Source organism: Hypanus sabinus, chromosome 1 (assembly GCF_030144855.1).
Source record: "Hypanus sabinus isolate sHypSab1 chromosome 1, sHypSab1.hap1, whole genome shotgun sequence".
Taxonomy (NCBI): Eukaryota; Metazoa; Chordata; class Chondrichthyes; order Myliobatiformes; family Dasyatidae; genus Hypanus; species Hypanus sabinus.
The window spans coordinates 173,731,744-173,750,516 of NC_082706.1; the positions used below are offsets into that span (position 1 = coordinate 173,731,744).

At 42.6% G+C, this 18,773-nt stretch overlaps 1 protein-coding gene across 1 annotated transcript in view; it reads right to left on the reverse strand.

Moving 5' to 3' along the window:
- Window positions 1-9,228, reverse strand: part of ca8 (carbonic anhydrase VIII) — a 79,011-nt gene extending 69,783 nt beyond the window's left edge. Inside the window, exons 1-3 of the mRNA XM_059951969.1 lie at window positions 9,214-9,228; window positions 8,307-8,523; window positions 7,710-7,901 (exon numbers count right to left, since the gene is read on the reverse strand). Coding sequence (XP_059807952.1) covers window positions 7,710-7,901; window positions 8,307-8,382 — 268 coding nt within the window. The 5' untranslated portion in view covers window positions 8,383-8,523; window positions 9,214-9,228. The remainder of the gene's footprint in view (window positions 1-7,709; window positions 7,902-8,306; window positions 8,524-9,213) is intronic.
- Between the last annotated feature and the right edge of the window lie 9,545 nt (window positions 9,229-18,773).

Sequence of the window (18,773 nt, forward strand, 5' to 3'; positions counted from 1 at the left end):
CCTGGAAATACATGCATCAGATCCCTGTGGATATGATCCACTTTGGATCCAAAGGTAAAGTTGAATTCAACTCAAGTGCCTGCTGCAACACAGGAGTAGGATATGAAGCAAACCAATGCCATTTATAGCAACAGCTAGAATACCATGCACAAGGCAACCAGATTCCTTCTTAACATTCAAAAGGGAATGACATTCCTACATCACCGATGTTTAATCCAGCAATCACCAACCTTTTCTGCACCACGGACCAGTTTAATATTGACAATATTCTTGCGGACCGGCCGACTTGGGGTGGAGGGGGGGGAGGTTGTTAATCACAACCAGAATACAGGTGATGTCAATTATAAGTCATCTATAAATGGCTAACACACTCAATTTTGTTTATAAAAGGGTTTATCTAATAAATTTAATATTAAACACACAGAGCATATTTTCCTTACATGAATGTAGTGATAATTCACTTATAAGTCAATAGCATCATAACATTTTAAGTAACGTTTGAATATTAAACACACAGCACATATTTTCCTTGTATGAACACATAAAATCATTACAAAACACCAATATCGCTGAATCAGTGGGAGCCCTGGGCTTGTTTCCCTGTAACAAGATGGTCCCATCGAGGGGTGATGAGAGACGGCAATACTCGAAGGAGGTTCCTTATGTCCAGTCTATTCCGCAATTTAGTTTTCATTGCATTCATTGCAGAAAACCCCGCTTCACTGAGATATGATGTTGGAAATGGATGCAATGTTTTCAGTTCTTTCTTGGCTATCTCAGGATATTCAGCCTCAACTTTGATCCAGAATGCCGGCAGAGATGTTATGTCAAACATACTTTTCAGCCCACCGTCATTTGCAAGCTCGAGGAGTTGATCTTCCCGCGCTGACATGGATGATTCACCGGGGACATTCACAAGTGGGTCATGGACCCGTTCCTTTGCACGTCTTGAGTCATTTGCGGTTGGGAAGTAACACTCGAATTCTGTCAACAGCGAAGATAGGTGATTGTGCACCAGCTGTGAGAAGGACGGTGCAGCCTCAGTCTCTCCCAAAATCCCAGCTAATGTTGGGAACATGTCAAATACACCCCTGTCCACTCGCCGTCCCCACAGTTCCAGTTTGGCTTTGAAAGCAGACACTTTATCTACCAACTTGAAGACAGTTGTCATTCTCCCCTGAAGTGACAAATGAAGTTCATTAAGCAGGTTGAAGATGTAACACAGTTAAGCGAGTTTTGCTATCCACTCCTCGTCATTGAAGTGTGCTGCCAGTGGTGACTTTTTTCCTGAAAGAAATCTCTGTAGCTGCTCTCTTAATTCAAAAACCCAGGCCAGGGCTCTCCTCCTTGATGGCCACCTGACGTCAGTGTGTAAGTGAAGACGTTTGTGCTCTGCATCCATTTCCTCGCAAAGCTGCTCAAACAGACGTGAGTTAAGGGCTTTTGCTTTGATGTGATTGATAAATTCAACAACATCACTCAATACACTGTTAAGATCAGGTGACATTTTCCAGCTAGCCAGCATTTCCCTGTGTATGACTCACTATGTAGACTGGCATTCAGGAGCAACCTCTTTGACTCAGGTAGTGAAACCAGACAGCCGTCCAGTCATAGCTGCAGCCTCGCCTGTGCATATTCCAACACAGAATGACCAGTCCAGTTTGCCTGACGTGTAGTCATTCAAAGACTTGAACAGTTCTACCCCAGTTGTGTTAGTTGGCAGCGGCAGTGCACACAACATATCCTCGTGCACATCGTCTTGAAATATATATCACACATAAACCAGCAGTATTGTCTTGTTGTCCACATTGGTGGACTCGTCGACCTGGATGGCATACTATGGTGACTCGTTAAGCCGTTCCAACAGCTGTGCTTCGATGTCCCCCGCTATGTCATCGATTCTCCTTGAAACTGTGGTGGCTGAAAGAGAAACCTGTGCCATCTTGTTAGCTGCAGCTTCTCCAAACAGTTCATGGCACATGTCCTTGGCAACAGGCAGAATCAATTCTTCACCAACAGTGAAAGGCTTCTTAGCCTTAGCAATACGGCTAGCCACTGAGTACGACGCTCTCAGAGCAGCAGCATTTGTGGAGGTGGTGGCTCTCAGCACTTGCTTCTGTCCCGCTTGCTCACGTTTTTGCCGCTCAAGAAACTCAACGGGATTGTCTTTAAGTGCAGGGTGCTTGGACTCAAGGTGTCGGAGCAGTTTTGAGGTCTTCATTCTCTCATTAGACAGCTTGTCTCCACATATCACTCACAGCGGGATTGGAGCGTGCGAGTCACCTGTCGCATTAAAGCCATTTTTATGTACGACTCGTCGTATTTTCTGTTGAAGGATGCTTTCTTTTGTTTTGCAGTCTTGGCCTAAACTTTCTCCATGTTATCATCATCATTAGGCCTTTTATGCCCCCACCACCTCTTCCAAAGAAACTCTCAAGCAACGTCTGTTTTTGACTCATCGAATAGTTGTAGGTTAATGACCGACTGATGACCCCACATGGGTAATGACCTCATGTGCGTTCAAGTTCAACAGTGGATGTGACAGGGAATGAGGAAAGGTGCAGCTGACTCATATCATTTCATATCGCCAAATCATATCATTTTCTCTCGGCCCGGTAGCACATCCCCGGTGGTTGGGGGCACTGGTTTAATCAACACTCAACACAGTTCTTGCAGCATACCCTGATTCCTCCAAACCGCATTCCTTACATCTTCAGGTAATCAATGTGAGTAGTGAAGGGAACAAAGGATTAGACACACCAGCTACAAAAGGACACGATCTCTCATTTGGTGCGACTGACTCTGATTGATAAGGCCTGTTCAAATTGGTTGCAGATGTTCATCAGTCTGCAGACCCATAGTGGGTCTGAGCAAAAGACAGCTATGTCATCCTTCTACAGAGAGACTCACAATGCTCAGAGAGAACACCTCTACTGCTCCTGTCCCTTTTGATGGATTCTGCAAAAGGCTCAATACTATACACAAACAAGCCGGAGGAGAGGGGCAGTCTTGCTCAACAATAGAGTTTTCCAGAAAATTCCATTTCTACCTGCTACCTTAAAATCTGTTACTGTTGTCCATTAATAGCAGTTACATCCAATTCAATGATTTCCATTCCCAAATTCCATGTGCAACTGTGTGTTGGACTTCCTGACCAACAAACCTCAGACAGTCAAGGAGCACAACCACTCCTCTCTTCCCATCATCCTAGTCTCAGGTGCCCCATGGGACTGTGTACTGAGCATCTGGCTGTGTACCCTGCTCAAACGTGACTGCCAAACACCCAAATAATCACAATCTCACAGCCTCAAGTGGGGCTCATCAACAACAACCAGAAGACAAAGATTCCAGGCAAATAATCTCTTCCTCAATGTCAACAAGACAAAGGAGATAGTTATCAACTTCAGGAGAACTCGCAACACCCACATCCTTCTTTAGATCGACAACACAGCAGTGGAAACTATGAGCAGTTTTAAACTCTTGAGAGTGCACACCTTCAACAATTTCTCATGGTCTCTGAACTGATTCTACACAGTCAGGAAAGCTCACCAACACCTCTACTTTCTGAGGAGGCTGAAGAGAACTGGACTTCACACATCTATACTCATTTCATTCTACAGATGTGCATTAAAGAGCATCCTAACAAGCTTCTTCACTGCATGGTTCAGAAACTGCACTGCAGGGAATGGGAAGGCTCCACAATGGGTCATCAAAGCTGCCGAAAATATCACCAGCACTAGCCTACTCACCATGAAGGACATTTATGCAGAATGGAGCTCGAAAAGGGCATGATGACATATACCGTCACCCTGCTGATGAACAGCTTGTCCCACTTCCATCAGGGAGAAAGCTACGTAGCATCCACACCAGGACCAGCAGACACAAAAACAGTTACTTTCTCCAAGTAGTAAAGCTACTAACCCACCCCTCCACGTCGTTAACCAAAACTACTTTATCATTCCCTGACAGTCACCTCAAGTGCCTTGGTCACTTTATGGACATGAAATCAATGTTACCGTATGTATTTACAGTCTCTGTCTTCTGGCATTATTATTGTGTTCTTTATCTTACTGCATTTTTTGTAGTGTATTCGATCCAGTGTGTAAAAAATATTTTGTCTCCTTTACGCACATACTGGAAATGACAGTAAACAACCTTGAAATTTGAGTCCTGAAGCTACTTGTGGAATTTACAATCAAAAGCCAAGTCCAAGCCAATTATGCAAGAATATATGACAACTAGAGAGCAATGCATTATATATTTGAGATGAGATGCATTCTATAATGAGTTGGAGTTTATTGCTCTGGGGAATGAAGTATATTGAATATTCTGGTAATATTTGAGTAATGTTGTAAATATATTGTTTGATTAAGCATTCTTTGTTAACATAATTCATTGTGAGTTATATGTAAGTAGTATATGAATGGTATATGTCATCATGCCATCATGTCACATGTGAACACCTCGCTAAAAAAAAGTTTTTAAAAATACTATGTAGACAAGTATCCCACCTCCTGTGTTTTTCTTTCAATTAGTTTCTGGAGTTACAAAATGTAACAAAAATCCTGTCAAAGTTTCAACCTCAGGAAGATAAAATTAAACAAAGGAAAAAAGAAATGCACAAATTAGTTCAAGGCATCTTTGCTTTAAAAATCAAAGTTATGGTCAAGGATGAGTCAAGCAAACATGCGGCAAGGTTTCAGTCTTATTTTTCAGTCATTGTTGCTAAGGTAGAACACTGGGGAATAGATCACAAGGCACAGGATAGATATACCCTACAGAAGAAGATGTTCTCAAATGCCATGGATAGGCAACTGTGGCTGACAAGGGGACTTAAAGACTGTATAAAAGCCAAGGAGAGGGCAGGCAAGGTAACAAAAGTGAGTGGAAAGTTGGATGATTGGGAAGCTTTTAAAGTCCAACAAAATGTAACTAAAAAAGCTTTAAGAAGGGAAGATATTAAATATGAGGGCAAACTAGCCAATAATATAAAGCAGGATATTAGAGGGTTTTTTTAACCATATATAGAGAGTAAAAGGGAGGTGAAAATTGATATTGGGCTGCTGGAAAATAATGCTGGTGAGGTAGTAATGGGGGACAAAGAAATGGCAGATGAACTCACTGGGTACTTTGCACTAGGCTTCACTATGGAAGACGCTAACAGGTCCGTGAGTTTAGTGGAACAGGAGTGAGTGCCATTGCTATTACAAAGGAAAAAGTGCTAGGCAGACTGAAAGGTCTTAAGGTGGAAACGTCATCTGGGGCAGATGGACTGCATCTCAAAGTCCTGAGAGGTTTCTGAAGAGACAATGGATGCATTGTTCATGATCATTCAAGAATCACTTGATCCTGGCATGGTCCTAGAGGACTAGAAGATTACAAATGCCACTCCTCTCTTTAAGAAGGGAGGAAGGTAATAGAAAGGAAAACATAGGCCAGTTAGCCCAACCTCAGTGGTTGGAAAATTGTTGGAGTCAATTATTAAGGATGAGGCTTCGGGTTAATGGGAGACTAATGAGTCAAAGTCAGCATGGTTTCTGTAAAGGGAAATCATGCCTGACAAATCTGTTTTGTCAACTTTCTCTGAGTAAGTAACCAGCAGGATGGACAAAGGAAAGGTACTGGGTGCCACTTGAATTTATAAGCATCTGATAAGTTGCCACACATGAGGCTGCTTAGTAAGATAAAATCCTATGGTGTTACAGGAAGAATACTGGCATGGATCAAGGAATGGCTGACAGGCGGGTGGTAGTAAGTGGGAATAAAAGAGGCCTTTTCTGGTTGGCTGGGACTAGTGGTGTTCCTCAGGGGTCAGTATTGGGACAGCTGCTTTTCACATTGTTTGTCAGTGACTTAGGTAATGGAAATGAAGGCTTTGTGGCAAAGTTTTCAGATGATACGAAGATAGGTAGGTAGTGCTGAGGAAGCAATGCGCTTGCAGCAGGGCTTAGAAGAAGTAGAAGAATGGGCAAAAAAGTGGCAGATGGAATACAGCGTTGAGAAATGTATGATAATGCACTTAGGTAAAAGGAACAATAGTGCAGACTATTATCCAAATGGGGAGAAAATTCAAACATCAGAGGTGCAGAGGGACTCAGGAGATCTCATGCAAAACTCCCACAAGGTTAATTTACAGGTTGAGTCTGTGGTAAAGAAGGCAAATGCAATGTTGGCATTTATTTCAAGGGGAATAGAATATAAAAGCAAAGAGATAATGCTGAGACTTTGTAAGACACTAGTCAGGCTGCAGTTGGAGCATTGTCAACAGTTTTAGGCCCCAGTTTTAGCTCGGAAAGGATGTGTTGTCATTGGAGAGAGTCCAGAGGAGGTTCTCGAGGATGATTTTGGGAATGAAGGGGTTAACATATGAGGAGTATTTGGCAGCTTTGGGCCTGTACTCACTGGAATTTAGAAGAATCTGGGGGAGGGGATCTAATTGAAACCTAGCAGATGTTTAAAGGACCAGATAGAGTATATGTGGAGAGGGTGTTTCCAATGGTGAGAGTATCCACAACTAGGAGGAACACCCTCAAAGTTGAGTGGTGACCTTTTATTATAGAGGCAAGGAGGAAATTTTCTAGCTAGAGAGAGTGAATCTGTGGAATACTCTGGCACAAGCTGCAGATAGAGGCCAAGTCCATGGGTATATTTAAAGCATAAGTTGATAGTTTCCTGATTGGTCAGGGCATCAAAGGATATGGCAAGAAGACAGGTGTATGGGGTTGATTGGGATCTGGGATCAGCCATGATTAAATGGTACAGCAGAGTCTATGGGCTGAATGGCGTAAATCCATACCAACTCATTATTGCAACACAGAGAAAGAGCTGCACTGTCAGAAGTGCTAACTTACAGCAAACCCACACTGTGACTGGGCAACTATAAATGATTCCACAACACCATTTTGAAAAGAAACAAGGAGATTATCCCTACTATCCAAATTCTCAATCAAGATTTACCAAAACAAATCAGAACTTCTTTTAAGCTTGTTGTGCAGATTGTTGTAGGGTGGTAGCCAATCAATAACTTCTATACTGCAATGTGGCACTTCTGACAAATGCTTTTAAGTTTACTTAAACGATGCAGAGCACAGTGCATATAAGATGTTTTCCTGATAATTCCAGTTCTTGAGATTTCTTATACTCTATATGGATCGATAGTACTGGACAGATATTAGAAAACCACGCAATACACAGCAAGAACTATTAGGTCTGAAGGTTGTGAAAACTCACCATGTTGGCAGATGAGCCTTGAAATTTGATATTTGGCAATGAAAATGCTAATGAATTATAGGTGCTGCATCAGGGACACTTGCAACATGACATTTTTATAATGAAATTCGAACTTTGTCCACTGACACCAACTTTACAATAAGCTATTCCAAGTATAGCTAAATTTAGCACCTGCTCTGAGGCATAATTATTTTTGTGCAAAAGTCAATTTTCTGTGGATTTGGGGGGGAGAAATGGATTTGCAAATATCTCTTTGTGCTTCATTTCTGGCAAAGTAACACTGTAGATGTTTTCATAACCTCACTACAAATAGCAAAAAAAGTCTACTGAAAACCACTTCTGAGCTTCGATTCAACCTACATTATAATCTGCGAATAACAGTTCTAAGAGTAAAATATATATTAGGAATATGAGTTAGTGCAAAAAAGAATCGTTCCATAATCTAACACAAAAATTAAAATATATGAAATTTTGCATACCTGATTTGGATTTCAGTAATATCCGAATGGTGTGACCATCATTAATTACTTCAGAATCACGACAGACCACATAATTTGAGGATAAACGTACGTCCAGTAGCGAAGGGTCATACTTTGCCTCCCTGGAGTTCAAATTTATCGGAGATTGATACACTCCATTAGCTGCAGGGAACAACAATCCCCATTCCACTCCTAAAATAGAATTGACGTAGATCCTTTCAAATATAATAAAATTAAAAGCCGTTGCAATAACCATATACGCACAGTTTTGCAGACTAAATGCAAGGCAAATTTGCTGTAATACTCAGAGACGGTTTATCTCTACACGTTACTATACCAATAATAATTGGACCTCGCAGACAGTTTTGCACAGCACTGACAATTAAGAAATCTCCTGAAATATAATTCATTGAATCAACATAAAGGTAAATTAATTATTACATGTGGGGAGAAACAGACTCTCCGCAAAGGAAACAAATCCGGAACAAGAACTATCTTTCAGGTTTATGGAGGGTATAATCAGCAGGCGGTTTCGTGTAATGTCAACTACCACGCTGCCACCGTTTTAAATGTTTTAAAAAGTTTTCAGTAGCTCACCTTCTTCATACCCCCAATCCAACCCTTCCTTGTTCCTGTCAGGCTCGGCTTCCTCGATAAAAGTGCAATCAGCCATCTGGAACGCTGCCCGGCTCCAGCTGCGAGGAGACCCGACCGCGTGCACGAGCACCTCCGCTGATGGTCGGGCGCGCGCAGGAAGCGACCGGCTCTCTACCTGACTCCCAGGCTCCGCTCTGTGTCCCAGCTGAAATATTACCTGGATTTACAGACGGACCTTGAAACTTCAACAACAACAACAAAAGCACAATAAGCCGCTTACCTAATATCGGAATCTAGGTGTAGAACAAGCAGTGATACATGTTATGTCACCTTGAAATATAACGCTTCCACTTTGTAAACTATTTGTACTGGTTCGAGTGTAGAGGTGTTTAAATGGAAAGCACATTAATGTAAAATTCAGGTTTATATTTTGAAACTATGAGATCTGGGTACTGCTCGTCTCATTAACTTTTTGCTATCCCACACCACCACCACCCCTACTGCCGAGACATGTCATGTGTTAACTCTTCCACTATGTCTGAGGGTTAAATCTTAAATGCTCCCTGGGCAGGCAAAAAAGGATGCGAATAAATGTTATTTTCTGCCTGTTTCAGGATCTTTAATTGGTTGATTTATAATCGTTCGCAGAATGGACCCAGTTAATTGACACCGTCAGGTTGCAACTGCAGATTTGCTCTTAGATTTCTGTTCATGGGCTTAGATTTCTGCAGCTATATAAACAAAGATTTAATACCATTCTCTCGTAAGTATAAATGCTGCCCCGAGCACTGAAACTTTAGTTACGGAACAAATACTATTTTATAGTTATTCTTTTAAGATTACTTTCGAATTACAGAGAATAGTGCAATTTTATAACAATTGCAGAAGCATTTCGCTTCTCCCTTACCTTGCGGCGACTTCCTCGATCGTGCCAGACCTTCGGTGAATAGTTTCAATCTCGCAGAAGGAAGTCAGATAACCGCACTAGCGACCCGAAAAGCAGAGAGCTCAGTTCTTTCTACAAAGTTATACTTACTCTCAAGAACAGGAGATCCCAGCATATGTGTGACAGGTACCTTGAAATGTATTCAAATCCTCTTACTTAACAGCTCAAATCCAACTGCTTAGACTGTGGGAGGTGTTACATTGTACCTCTGCATGATGAACCCAAACCTCAAAAGGCAGGAAAGAATACATCAGTACTTCAAACCAAACGGGAGGACCCTGCTGTACTTCCTTTGTGGTATGTAAATGGCTGACCATTAATTGGTCCTGCTATTAGCAACTCAGATAATGTAGAAACAAATTTTATGGCATCAGCTGTGCTTTACTATTTCACAGATAAACACATAAAATTTATCTTAGTTTTATCTGGTAAAATTGTTGTTTGACTTCTCCTGCCTCCACTACGCTCAACTCCGATGGCACGTATGGAAAGCCCATGGACACCATTGTCATTCAGTTTGTGACAATCTAATCTGCTGTCTATCACTCCATTTGTTGCCACAAGCCACCAGGCCAAACATCTAATGGTCAGTCAGACTTTACATCCTTCTCCTCTCTCCCTGGCATCGTGGTTAGCACAATGCTTTACAATACCAGTGACCCTGGTTCAATTCCCACAGCTGCCTGTACGGAGTTTGTGTGTTCTCCCCATGACTGCGTGAGTTTCCTCCCACAGTCCAACAACGTGCTGGTTTGTTGGTTAATTGGCCATTGTACATTTCCTCATAATTAGGTGAGGGTTAAATCGGAGGTTGCTGGATGTCATGGCGCGAAGGTCTAGGAGGGCCTTTTCCAGGCTATGTATTAATAAATAAACTAAAATGAATTCATAAACCTTTGAGGCTTATATCTTGCTCCATCAACCTGATAAACAGACAAACATTTAATTTTGCTTCCAGGCTGTCACATTGACTGCTATTTCTAACAGCTCTCATCTCATGTACTGATCCCCTATCAGTGAAATCCAATAACAATATGCCCTCTCCAAAAGAAAACACTTGACCTTTCCATCATTGCAGACTACCACTGTACTTCCACCTTCCATTTCCAAACCAAGGTCTTTAGACACCAGAATCCTTCATCCTTCACCGTGTGCTGATGACACCCAGCTCTGTCTCACCTACAAAAGCACAAGAGATTCCGCTGAGCAAACACCCGTAAAATGCCGAGGGAGCTCAGCAGGTCAGACAGCATCTACGGAGAGGAATAAAGAGCCGACACTTTGGGCTGAGACCCTTCCTCAGCATGCCAGAAGAAGTGTTATCTCACCAACACTTCTTTTGACTACCACCTGCTCACCACTACTAGGGATCATCATGCTATTTGTCATCATCCAGGTGTAGATGAGGTAAAGAAACTGGAAAAGATAAAGGTATTGCATTTGAAATGAAAATAGGACAGATGAAGTGTCTTCGGCCTGAAATATTAACACTCTGCTTCTCTTTCCGTAGATGCTGCATTGCTGATTGCAGGTTTCCTGCTTTCTGTTTTCAGGTTTCCCATTTTTTAATTCTTGCTTTTTATTTTCAGACTTCCAGTATCTACATTTTGTTTTATTGTCATCTCTTTGGTTCTCTTCAGAAACTCTATTTCCCTGTCACCAACTAGTAAATGTCTGCAACTGTACTCACCTACTCACAACCTTGGTGTTACATTTGACCACGAGTTGAGTTTAGAGCTCATATCAGTACCATCTATAAGATAGGCTTATTCCACCTACATAAAATAACCCAATTCCTTCCCTTCACATGTTCTCTGCACCCGAGACCTTATCAAACACTAGATATCTTCAAACTTAATAAATTAAATTTCTGTTTTCCTTCATTCTACCCTTGGGACTATGCTGCCTATCTCCTAGCCTAGCATCACCATGCACATTGACTTGCAATAGTTCCAGCTAATCAAGATATCAATATTGACATTTTCATTCATGTTTTCATCTTCACGCCTCAGTTTTGCACTTCATCTCTCCAATCCTACAATCAACACATCTATATTCCTCCAGTTCTAGCCTTTTGCACATCCTCAAAACCCACAAGAACAAGAAGAAAATATGAACAGGAGTAGTGGACTTGGGCCTCAAAGCCTGTCTGCCATTCATCATGACCATTGATGATCTATTCAAGGCCTCAACTCTTTGCCATTTCCCTGTAGCCCCGAATTCCTCAGTTTTTTCACCAATTCATCTAGAATTCCCTGCCAACAGTTTTCTGACTCTCTCTCCTCCTTTTAACTTTTATTTTAAATCCTTGCTCTTTGATCAAGTCCTCCACACAAATCTTGCTGGGACTTGAAGTCCTGCGTTACATGGAAATGTTGAGTAGGTTGAATAGACTTTATTCCCTGTAGTGCAGGAGAATGAGGTGTAACCTTAGAGGTATACAAAGTATGAGGATGAATGCATGCAGGCTTTTCCTCTCAGATTGGGTGAGATTAGAACTAGAGGCCATAGGTTTAGGGTGAAAGGTAAAATATTTAAGAGGAATCCGAGGAGGAAGTGCTTCACTAAAGGGGTGGAGGGAGCTGCAAGTGGAAGTGGTAGATACGGGTTCAATTGTAACATTTAAGAGTAGTTTAAATAGGTATATAGATGACAGAGGTATGGAGGGATATGGTCTGGGAGTGGGTAGATGGGACTAGACAGAAAACTAGGCCAGCTTGGACTAGATGTGTTGAAAGACATGTTTCTATGCTCTATGAAAGGTCATAAGGGCCTACTCCATAAATAAACATCTCTGTCTGTCCTACTATCTCTTTCTGAGGCATTGCATCTAATCTATTTGCTTGATGATTCTCTGAAAGCACTGGTGGATTGCTCTGATATGCCAAAGCAACTTTGAAATGAAAAATGTTTGTTATAACTATGTAAAATACCTTTTAGCTGAGGGAATGAAAATATTAAATGGAACTTTGCAACTTCGATAATACTTTGGATCTGAATTCTATAATTGTCCAGTATATGAGAGACATAAGTAAGTAGCTTTATTGCCTTTTTTGAATACAGTAATTTATTTAATTTTTATTCCTTGATGTTTTAAAAGCTGTTTGCACAATTGTAAAATGCATTCACAATTGTTGATAAGGGAATGGAGCAACTGCTACTTTATTGCCTGGAAAATGTATCTGGACTTTATATGGGCTGGCGAATGGCCCTGGGCATTACTGAACTGTTGAATGGAATCTGAAATGTGGCAATAAGACTGCTGAGGAATGGTGAATTATTTGATCTGTTTTCCTTACAAGAATATCGGGAAGGGGTTGGTTGGGGATAGGTGTGGTCTGCGATTTGGAGAATTGTGGGTATCCAACCTGGACAACTCGGACAGAAAGATGAGGACTGGCTTTGGATTCTTGATGCCTGTTGACTGAGAAGGAACATGAAAGGCTTGAGCTTGACAGGAGTGAGAAAGTGACAGCAATGGATTGTGGTTGTTTAAAGGGTCTGGATTAACATTGAATTTGAGCCTTGAAATTTTAATGAAACCTTATTTAAAAGTTGCTACCTTGCACATCTAGTAGTGTGATCACTCAACTCTAGTAAGTTGCTCTCCTAAAGAGTTGGTCTTCAGATGGCTGTAGAGGCATCCACAGGTTCTGGTGCAGTGTGGACACAAGTAAATGGTAGCTATGGTTAGAACTTGTGCCTTTTGGTTGCTTATTTGCTCTTTTCACCGCTGCTGCTTATATCCTCGGCACAGTGGAGGTTGCTCTCATGTAGTGCAGCACCCTGTTGAATAGATTTCCTCCAGGTGCATCTATTAAGTGCAATGACTTCCCAGTTTTTAGATGTAATGTTGAATTTCTTCAGGCTAAGTTTGATAAAACCTTCAAAGCATTTTCTTTGCCCTCCAGGGTCTTGTTGACCTTCCTTCTACTGGGAGTAAAGGATCTGTTTGGAAAGACATGAGTTCGGCATCCAAATGGCGTGACATATCCATCGGAGTTGGTGTTACTTTATCATAGAGGAAATGTTGTTCATGTTGGCCTTCCCCTGTACACTGTTGTGACTCACCTTTCAGCTAATCCTCAACATCTTTTGCAAGGTTTTTTGGTGGCATTGTGCCAGGGCCTTCAGGTGTCTGCTGTCGGTGGTTCAGCTCCATACAGTAATGTAGGAAGGACAACTGCTCTAGAGACCAAATGTTTTGTTTGGACCTGTAGTTCATGGTCTTCAGAGACACTTTTCCTTAATCTTGCATAGGCTGCACTAGCACTACTCAGCCGATGGTTGATCTCTGAGTCTTGGTCTGCTTTTGAGGAAAGAATGTTGTCAAGGCAGGGTAAGTAGCCTACATTTTCAAGAGGGATATCATCAATCTATATGGAGGGCTGGATAAATGGCTGGTTAGGCGGTGGAAGATGAGGAATCTGGGGTTTTTTTAATGTTGAGGTAAGACCCAGGGCACTATATGCCTCAGCAAAGACATTCAGGATGCAGTGGAGGTGTTCTTCAGAGTCTGCTGTGATGGTATTGTCATCTGCACACTGAAGCTCCATGATGGTGGTGGCACTGACATTGTTCTTGACCTTGAACTGGTTGAGGTTCAAGCCGGTTGTCCATTTTATACATGATTGGGGTTCCTTGTGGCAGGTCTTGGCCACTCAGGTGAAGGATGGCAGCAATAAAGATGACCAACAGGGTGGCTGCAATGGTGCAGTCCTGTTCAATTTCTGCCTTGACGGTGAAGGGGGTCTAATTCAGCACCTCTATTGCTGTGTAACATGGCTGACATGCAGTAACATGCAGTAGCCTTAGTACTGGTAAGGACAGCCATATATTGATAGTATATGCCAGAGAGCTTGGCAGTCTACTGTATCAAATGCCTTTGTCAAATCTATGAAAAACAATTAGAAAGGTTGCCTTTGTTTGTAGCATTTTTCCTGTCATTGACATGCTGTGAAGATCATGTCTGTGCTACCTCTAGATGGACAGAAACCACACTGTGATTCAACGAGATCTTCCTCAGATAGCAGAAGGAGTTGGCTGACAAGCAAACATGCAAAGCACTCTGCCTGGAGATGCCTTCAGCAGCAAGACGTGTCTCTGGTGCAGGAGGGCTGGTCCACCTTCCTTAAAGATCTCTGCTGGGATCCTGTCAGGACCAGTAGCTTTATTGACTTTCAGGCTCCTGATGGCATCAAGAACCTATTTCATACTGGGAGGTTCCCCTATGTCTTCTCTCACAGCCCTCTGGAGGATTTGGTTAGTAAACTCTGGTTCAGCTGTGATGTTGTGGTTAAGAAGCTTTTGAAAGTGCTCTCTCCGTCAATCCTTCATATCCTTCCGATCCTTTAGCAAGTTCTTTCCACCCTTTGAGTGCAGGGGGTTTAATCCAAATTAACTTGGATCATAGTAAGCTTTGCTGGCACTGAAGAAGCCTCATATGACACCAGAGTCTGCCAATGTCTGGAATATTAGGGTTTTCTCAATCCACAAAGAATTCTTTAGCTGTCTCACCCTGTGCAGGACACTTAGCTTGGCTCTGTAGCAAGCTTCCCCTTTGGACTTGCTGCCAATATCACTCTACCAGGCTTCCTTTTTCTTGAAGTTGAGTTGTTCTATCTCCATGTCATTAACATCAAACCAATCCTGATGTTTCCTGGATGTGTACCCAAGGATGTTTTTGCAGGTATCAGGGAGGTTAGATTTAAGCAGATCCCAGAGTTCTTCAATAACCTCAGGATATTCCTGTTTTCCCCAAAAGAGGCTGTTGAGTGGGATCCAGACAAGAGCTGGCGGAATATGATGATGCATCCCAACATCAGTGAAGGCGGAGAAGCAGCAACCATGACTGAGCAGCCAGATTTAGGACTCACCCCGCTCAGCCCACTCGGAGAAGGGACAGGAAAAGGTGACCTAAAAATAGCCCGCCTCAAACCTTCCTGACTGGATTATCACATCAGAGATAAAGAAACAGGACCTTTGGAGGCCAGAATGTATGCACTCTCATTGGTAGTGCAACCCGTGATTGACCAGAGAGAAAAACTGCAATTATCTCCAGAAAACTGTGGAGATGTCAGATTGGCCTGGTTGCTTTTTCTGAAACCCATCTAGCAGACAAAGAGTAACTAATGGCAAGGGAATTAATGGAAAGGGAAGACAACCGCTGGTCACAAACAAGAGAATATCTGCAGATGCTGGAAATTTGTCCTGCCGAAGGGTTTCAGCCTGAAACTTCAAATGTACTCTTTTCCCTGATGCTGCCTGGCCTGCTGAGTTCCTCCAGCATTTTGTTTGTGTTGCCAGGATTCATAGTGTTGGGTTTTCAGTCCTGTGGGGAGCAGTGAACATCTCTTGATTATCGATTTGGTACTTGCAAGATGTCAACTGTTGTGAGTGCTTACGCACCGTATCTGCACTTGCCTAGATGCAACACTGTTGTGCATCCTCAAGGAGGTTAAGATAATTCTCTTAGGGAACTTCAGTGCCAGGGTCGGTTGGGACTTCAACCTTTGGAAGACATTGGCAACACCAACTCAAATGGATTACTACTCACCATATATGCTGAGCACAATCTTATCATCATGAACAGTCTCCTTTGCAAGAAGAACAAATTCAAGGCATCTCAACAGCAACCCTGAGCAGCGGCATCTCATTGACTATGTCATTGTCCGAGCTAGGGACCGCCGTAACATGAATATCACAAGGGCCACAATTGGCAGAGATAACTGCTGGACAGATTATCACCTGATCTGTTTCACCAAGTCCATCAGACTCATGAAAAAGAAGAGGGTTTATCAGAAGTAAGCCAGCCAAGACACTGCTTGTTCATGTACCTTGAAAGTGTGCTTTCTACGAATGTGCAATTGCTCCAGCATTACTTCATATCCTGATTCAGCCTCACTGGTCTGTGAAGTCTACATGAAGGCTTGTTTTGATGTTATGTAGTGGTTAAAATATAGTGCATTGATAGGCTGTAAATTCCACAGAAACGAGAAAATGATTACGAGAATGTTCACAAACAGAAGAAAATCTGCAGATGCTGGAGATCCAAAGCAACACACACAAAATGTTGGAGGAACTCAGCAGGCCAGGCAGAATCTATGGAAAAGAGTAAACAGTCAATATTTGGGCTGAGACTCTTCTTCAGGGAAGAGAATATTCACTTCATTGTCACAGACCTTTTAGGTGGTCAGGGAAGTGTTAGTCCTTTGGATTCATGTTCAGCTTCACATGGAAAATGCAAAGCACATCTTGAATGAAACTTGTCACTCCATGCATTCAAGAAGCTCATAATACTGGAAAATGTACTCTAGGTGCCTAACGGTCTTCTTCAAAGAGAAGGAGATAAGATCTCCATTCATGATTAGCTAGTGCCAGTAACGTTTCTAATACTAAAATGAGCTGCAAGCTGTGGTAAACGGTGGAAATCAGAGAATGCATGGAATGATACAAATGTTAATATGTGTCAGTGATCTTCACTTCTATAGACATGAGTTTGTGGTCAGAACTCTGCCTGCAGGAGGTTGCAGTTATTTCTCACCATTAATTTTGCAAGACATATCCTCGCAGATGCATTGTGTTTGGGAGATCTACAGCTGCAAATGTGGCCTCCCTCTATACTTTTAGGATTAAAATCTGTTGACGTGCTATGTCTATGTTGTCTGCAGCCTTTCTCTTGCGACTCCTGCTTGAGAACTGTGCCCAACAATACAGCCATGATTATGCAAATTACTGGAGAAATTAGCTTAGTCTACAACAAAAGTTGCTTATCCAGAGTTCTGCCATGCAATCTCAGACTGCTGTCAACACAACTCTGTTTACCAATGTTCAAAGAAGTTTAGAGAGTGGCAGCAATCTTCCAACAGATTATTAACATTTCTGAGGCACTGTATCAGGAGACTGGTATCAGTTCCATGGAGCACAAGCCTCGTTAAGGATAGCATCATTTAGTGACAAGATTTCTAATAGAAATTACAAAGAACAAAGAGTTCTAGGAACTAATGTCATCCTACATTTGCACACAATCTCACATCTTTGAGGTACATGAATGTTAACCTGGTGTTGGGTGCCACAATAGTGTAGCAGTTGGCACAATGCTTTACATTTCAGAGTCTGGAGCTCATTTCCAGTACCATTCTGTAAGGAGTCTCTGTATGTCCTCCCCATGGAAAGTGTGGGTTTTCTCGGACAGCTCTGGTTTCACCCACAGACCAAAGACATATCGGTAGGTTAACTGGATATTGTAAATTGTCCCATTGTTAGGTTAAGCTTACTCAAAGTTGCGGGGTTGCTGGGGATGCATGACACAAAGGGCCAGAAGAGTGATGTATCACTAAGTAAAATAAATAATGAAATAAAAGTGAAACAAGTGGATGCAAGAAGGCATATCAATGTATTCTAGTAAGACCGAGGATTGGGGGATCATAATGAACAGCACACCAGTCTCCCTGTAATGTCTGAACCTGACTACAAAATACTGTTTCTCACTAGTCAACAATAAACACCATACCACAGCACAGATGATACAAGGTTACAAAAGAGGAGGGCAATGGTGGGAGGGCAATGGAGGGCAACCACTCACAACCACTGTTCTCAGAACAACCACCAAGAAGTCTTGCTTCATAGAAGCAGTATTAGAGATAGCAGAGGATGCACCACAAACCCTGAAAAATGGGAGTATCTCAGCTCAGCAAAAATGACCCAGGAGAATGACAACTCGACTTGCTTAGACACAAACACCTGGAAGGCACAAAGACTGGTCTAATGCTTTCAACAGGAAGAAGCACTGTCGACGTTTCAGGCCAAGACCCTTCGTCAGGACTCATTTTTAAGGCGGTGGGGGCCAGGGAACTTAAAATCATTGAAAAAATTCAAAGTGTGAGAAGTGTCACAAACATAGGTGGGAAGGGATTGAACAAGGGGTGATAAAACAATGTCAAGGTATGCAGAAATGAGTTCAGTGGGGCAGGAGCAAGCTGAGACAATGGGTCTACCTGGACAGGCAGGTTTGTGGATCTTGGGTAGGAGGTAGAAACGGGAAGTGCGGGGTGTGGGAACTATGAGGTTGGTGGCAGTGGATGGGAGAACCCCAGAGCTGATAAGGCTGGTGATGGTGTGGGTGACAGTGGCCTGGTGCTCCTTAGTGGGGTCATGATCAAGGGGTAAATAAGAGGAGGTATCAGAGAGTTGTCGCTGTCCCTCGGCCAGGTAGAGGTCAGTACGCCAGACAACAACAGCTCCCCCCTTATCAGCAGGTTTTATAGTGAGGTTGGGATTGGTGCGGAGGGAGCGGAGAGCAGAGCGTTCGGAAGGAGTGAGGTTGGAATTGGAACAGGGTGTGGTGAAGTCGAGACGGTTGATGTCCCGTCGGCAATTAGCAATAAAGAGATCCAGAGCAGGCAGAAGACCAGAGCGGGGTGTCCATGAAGAGGAGGAGAGTTGAAGATGGGCAAAGGGGTCATCAGTGGGGGTGGGAGAGTCCTTGCCGAAGAAGTAGGCTCAAAGACGGAGCCGACGGA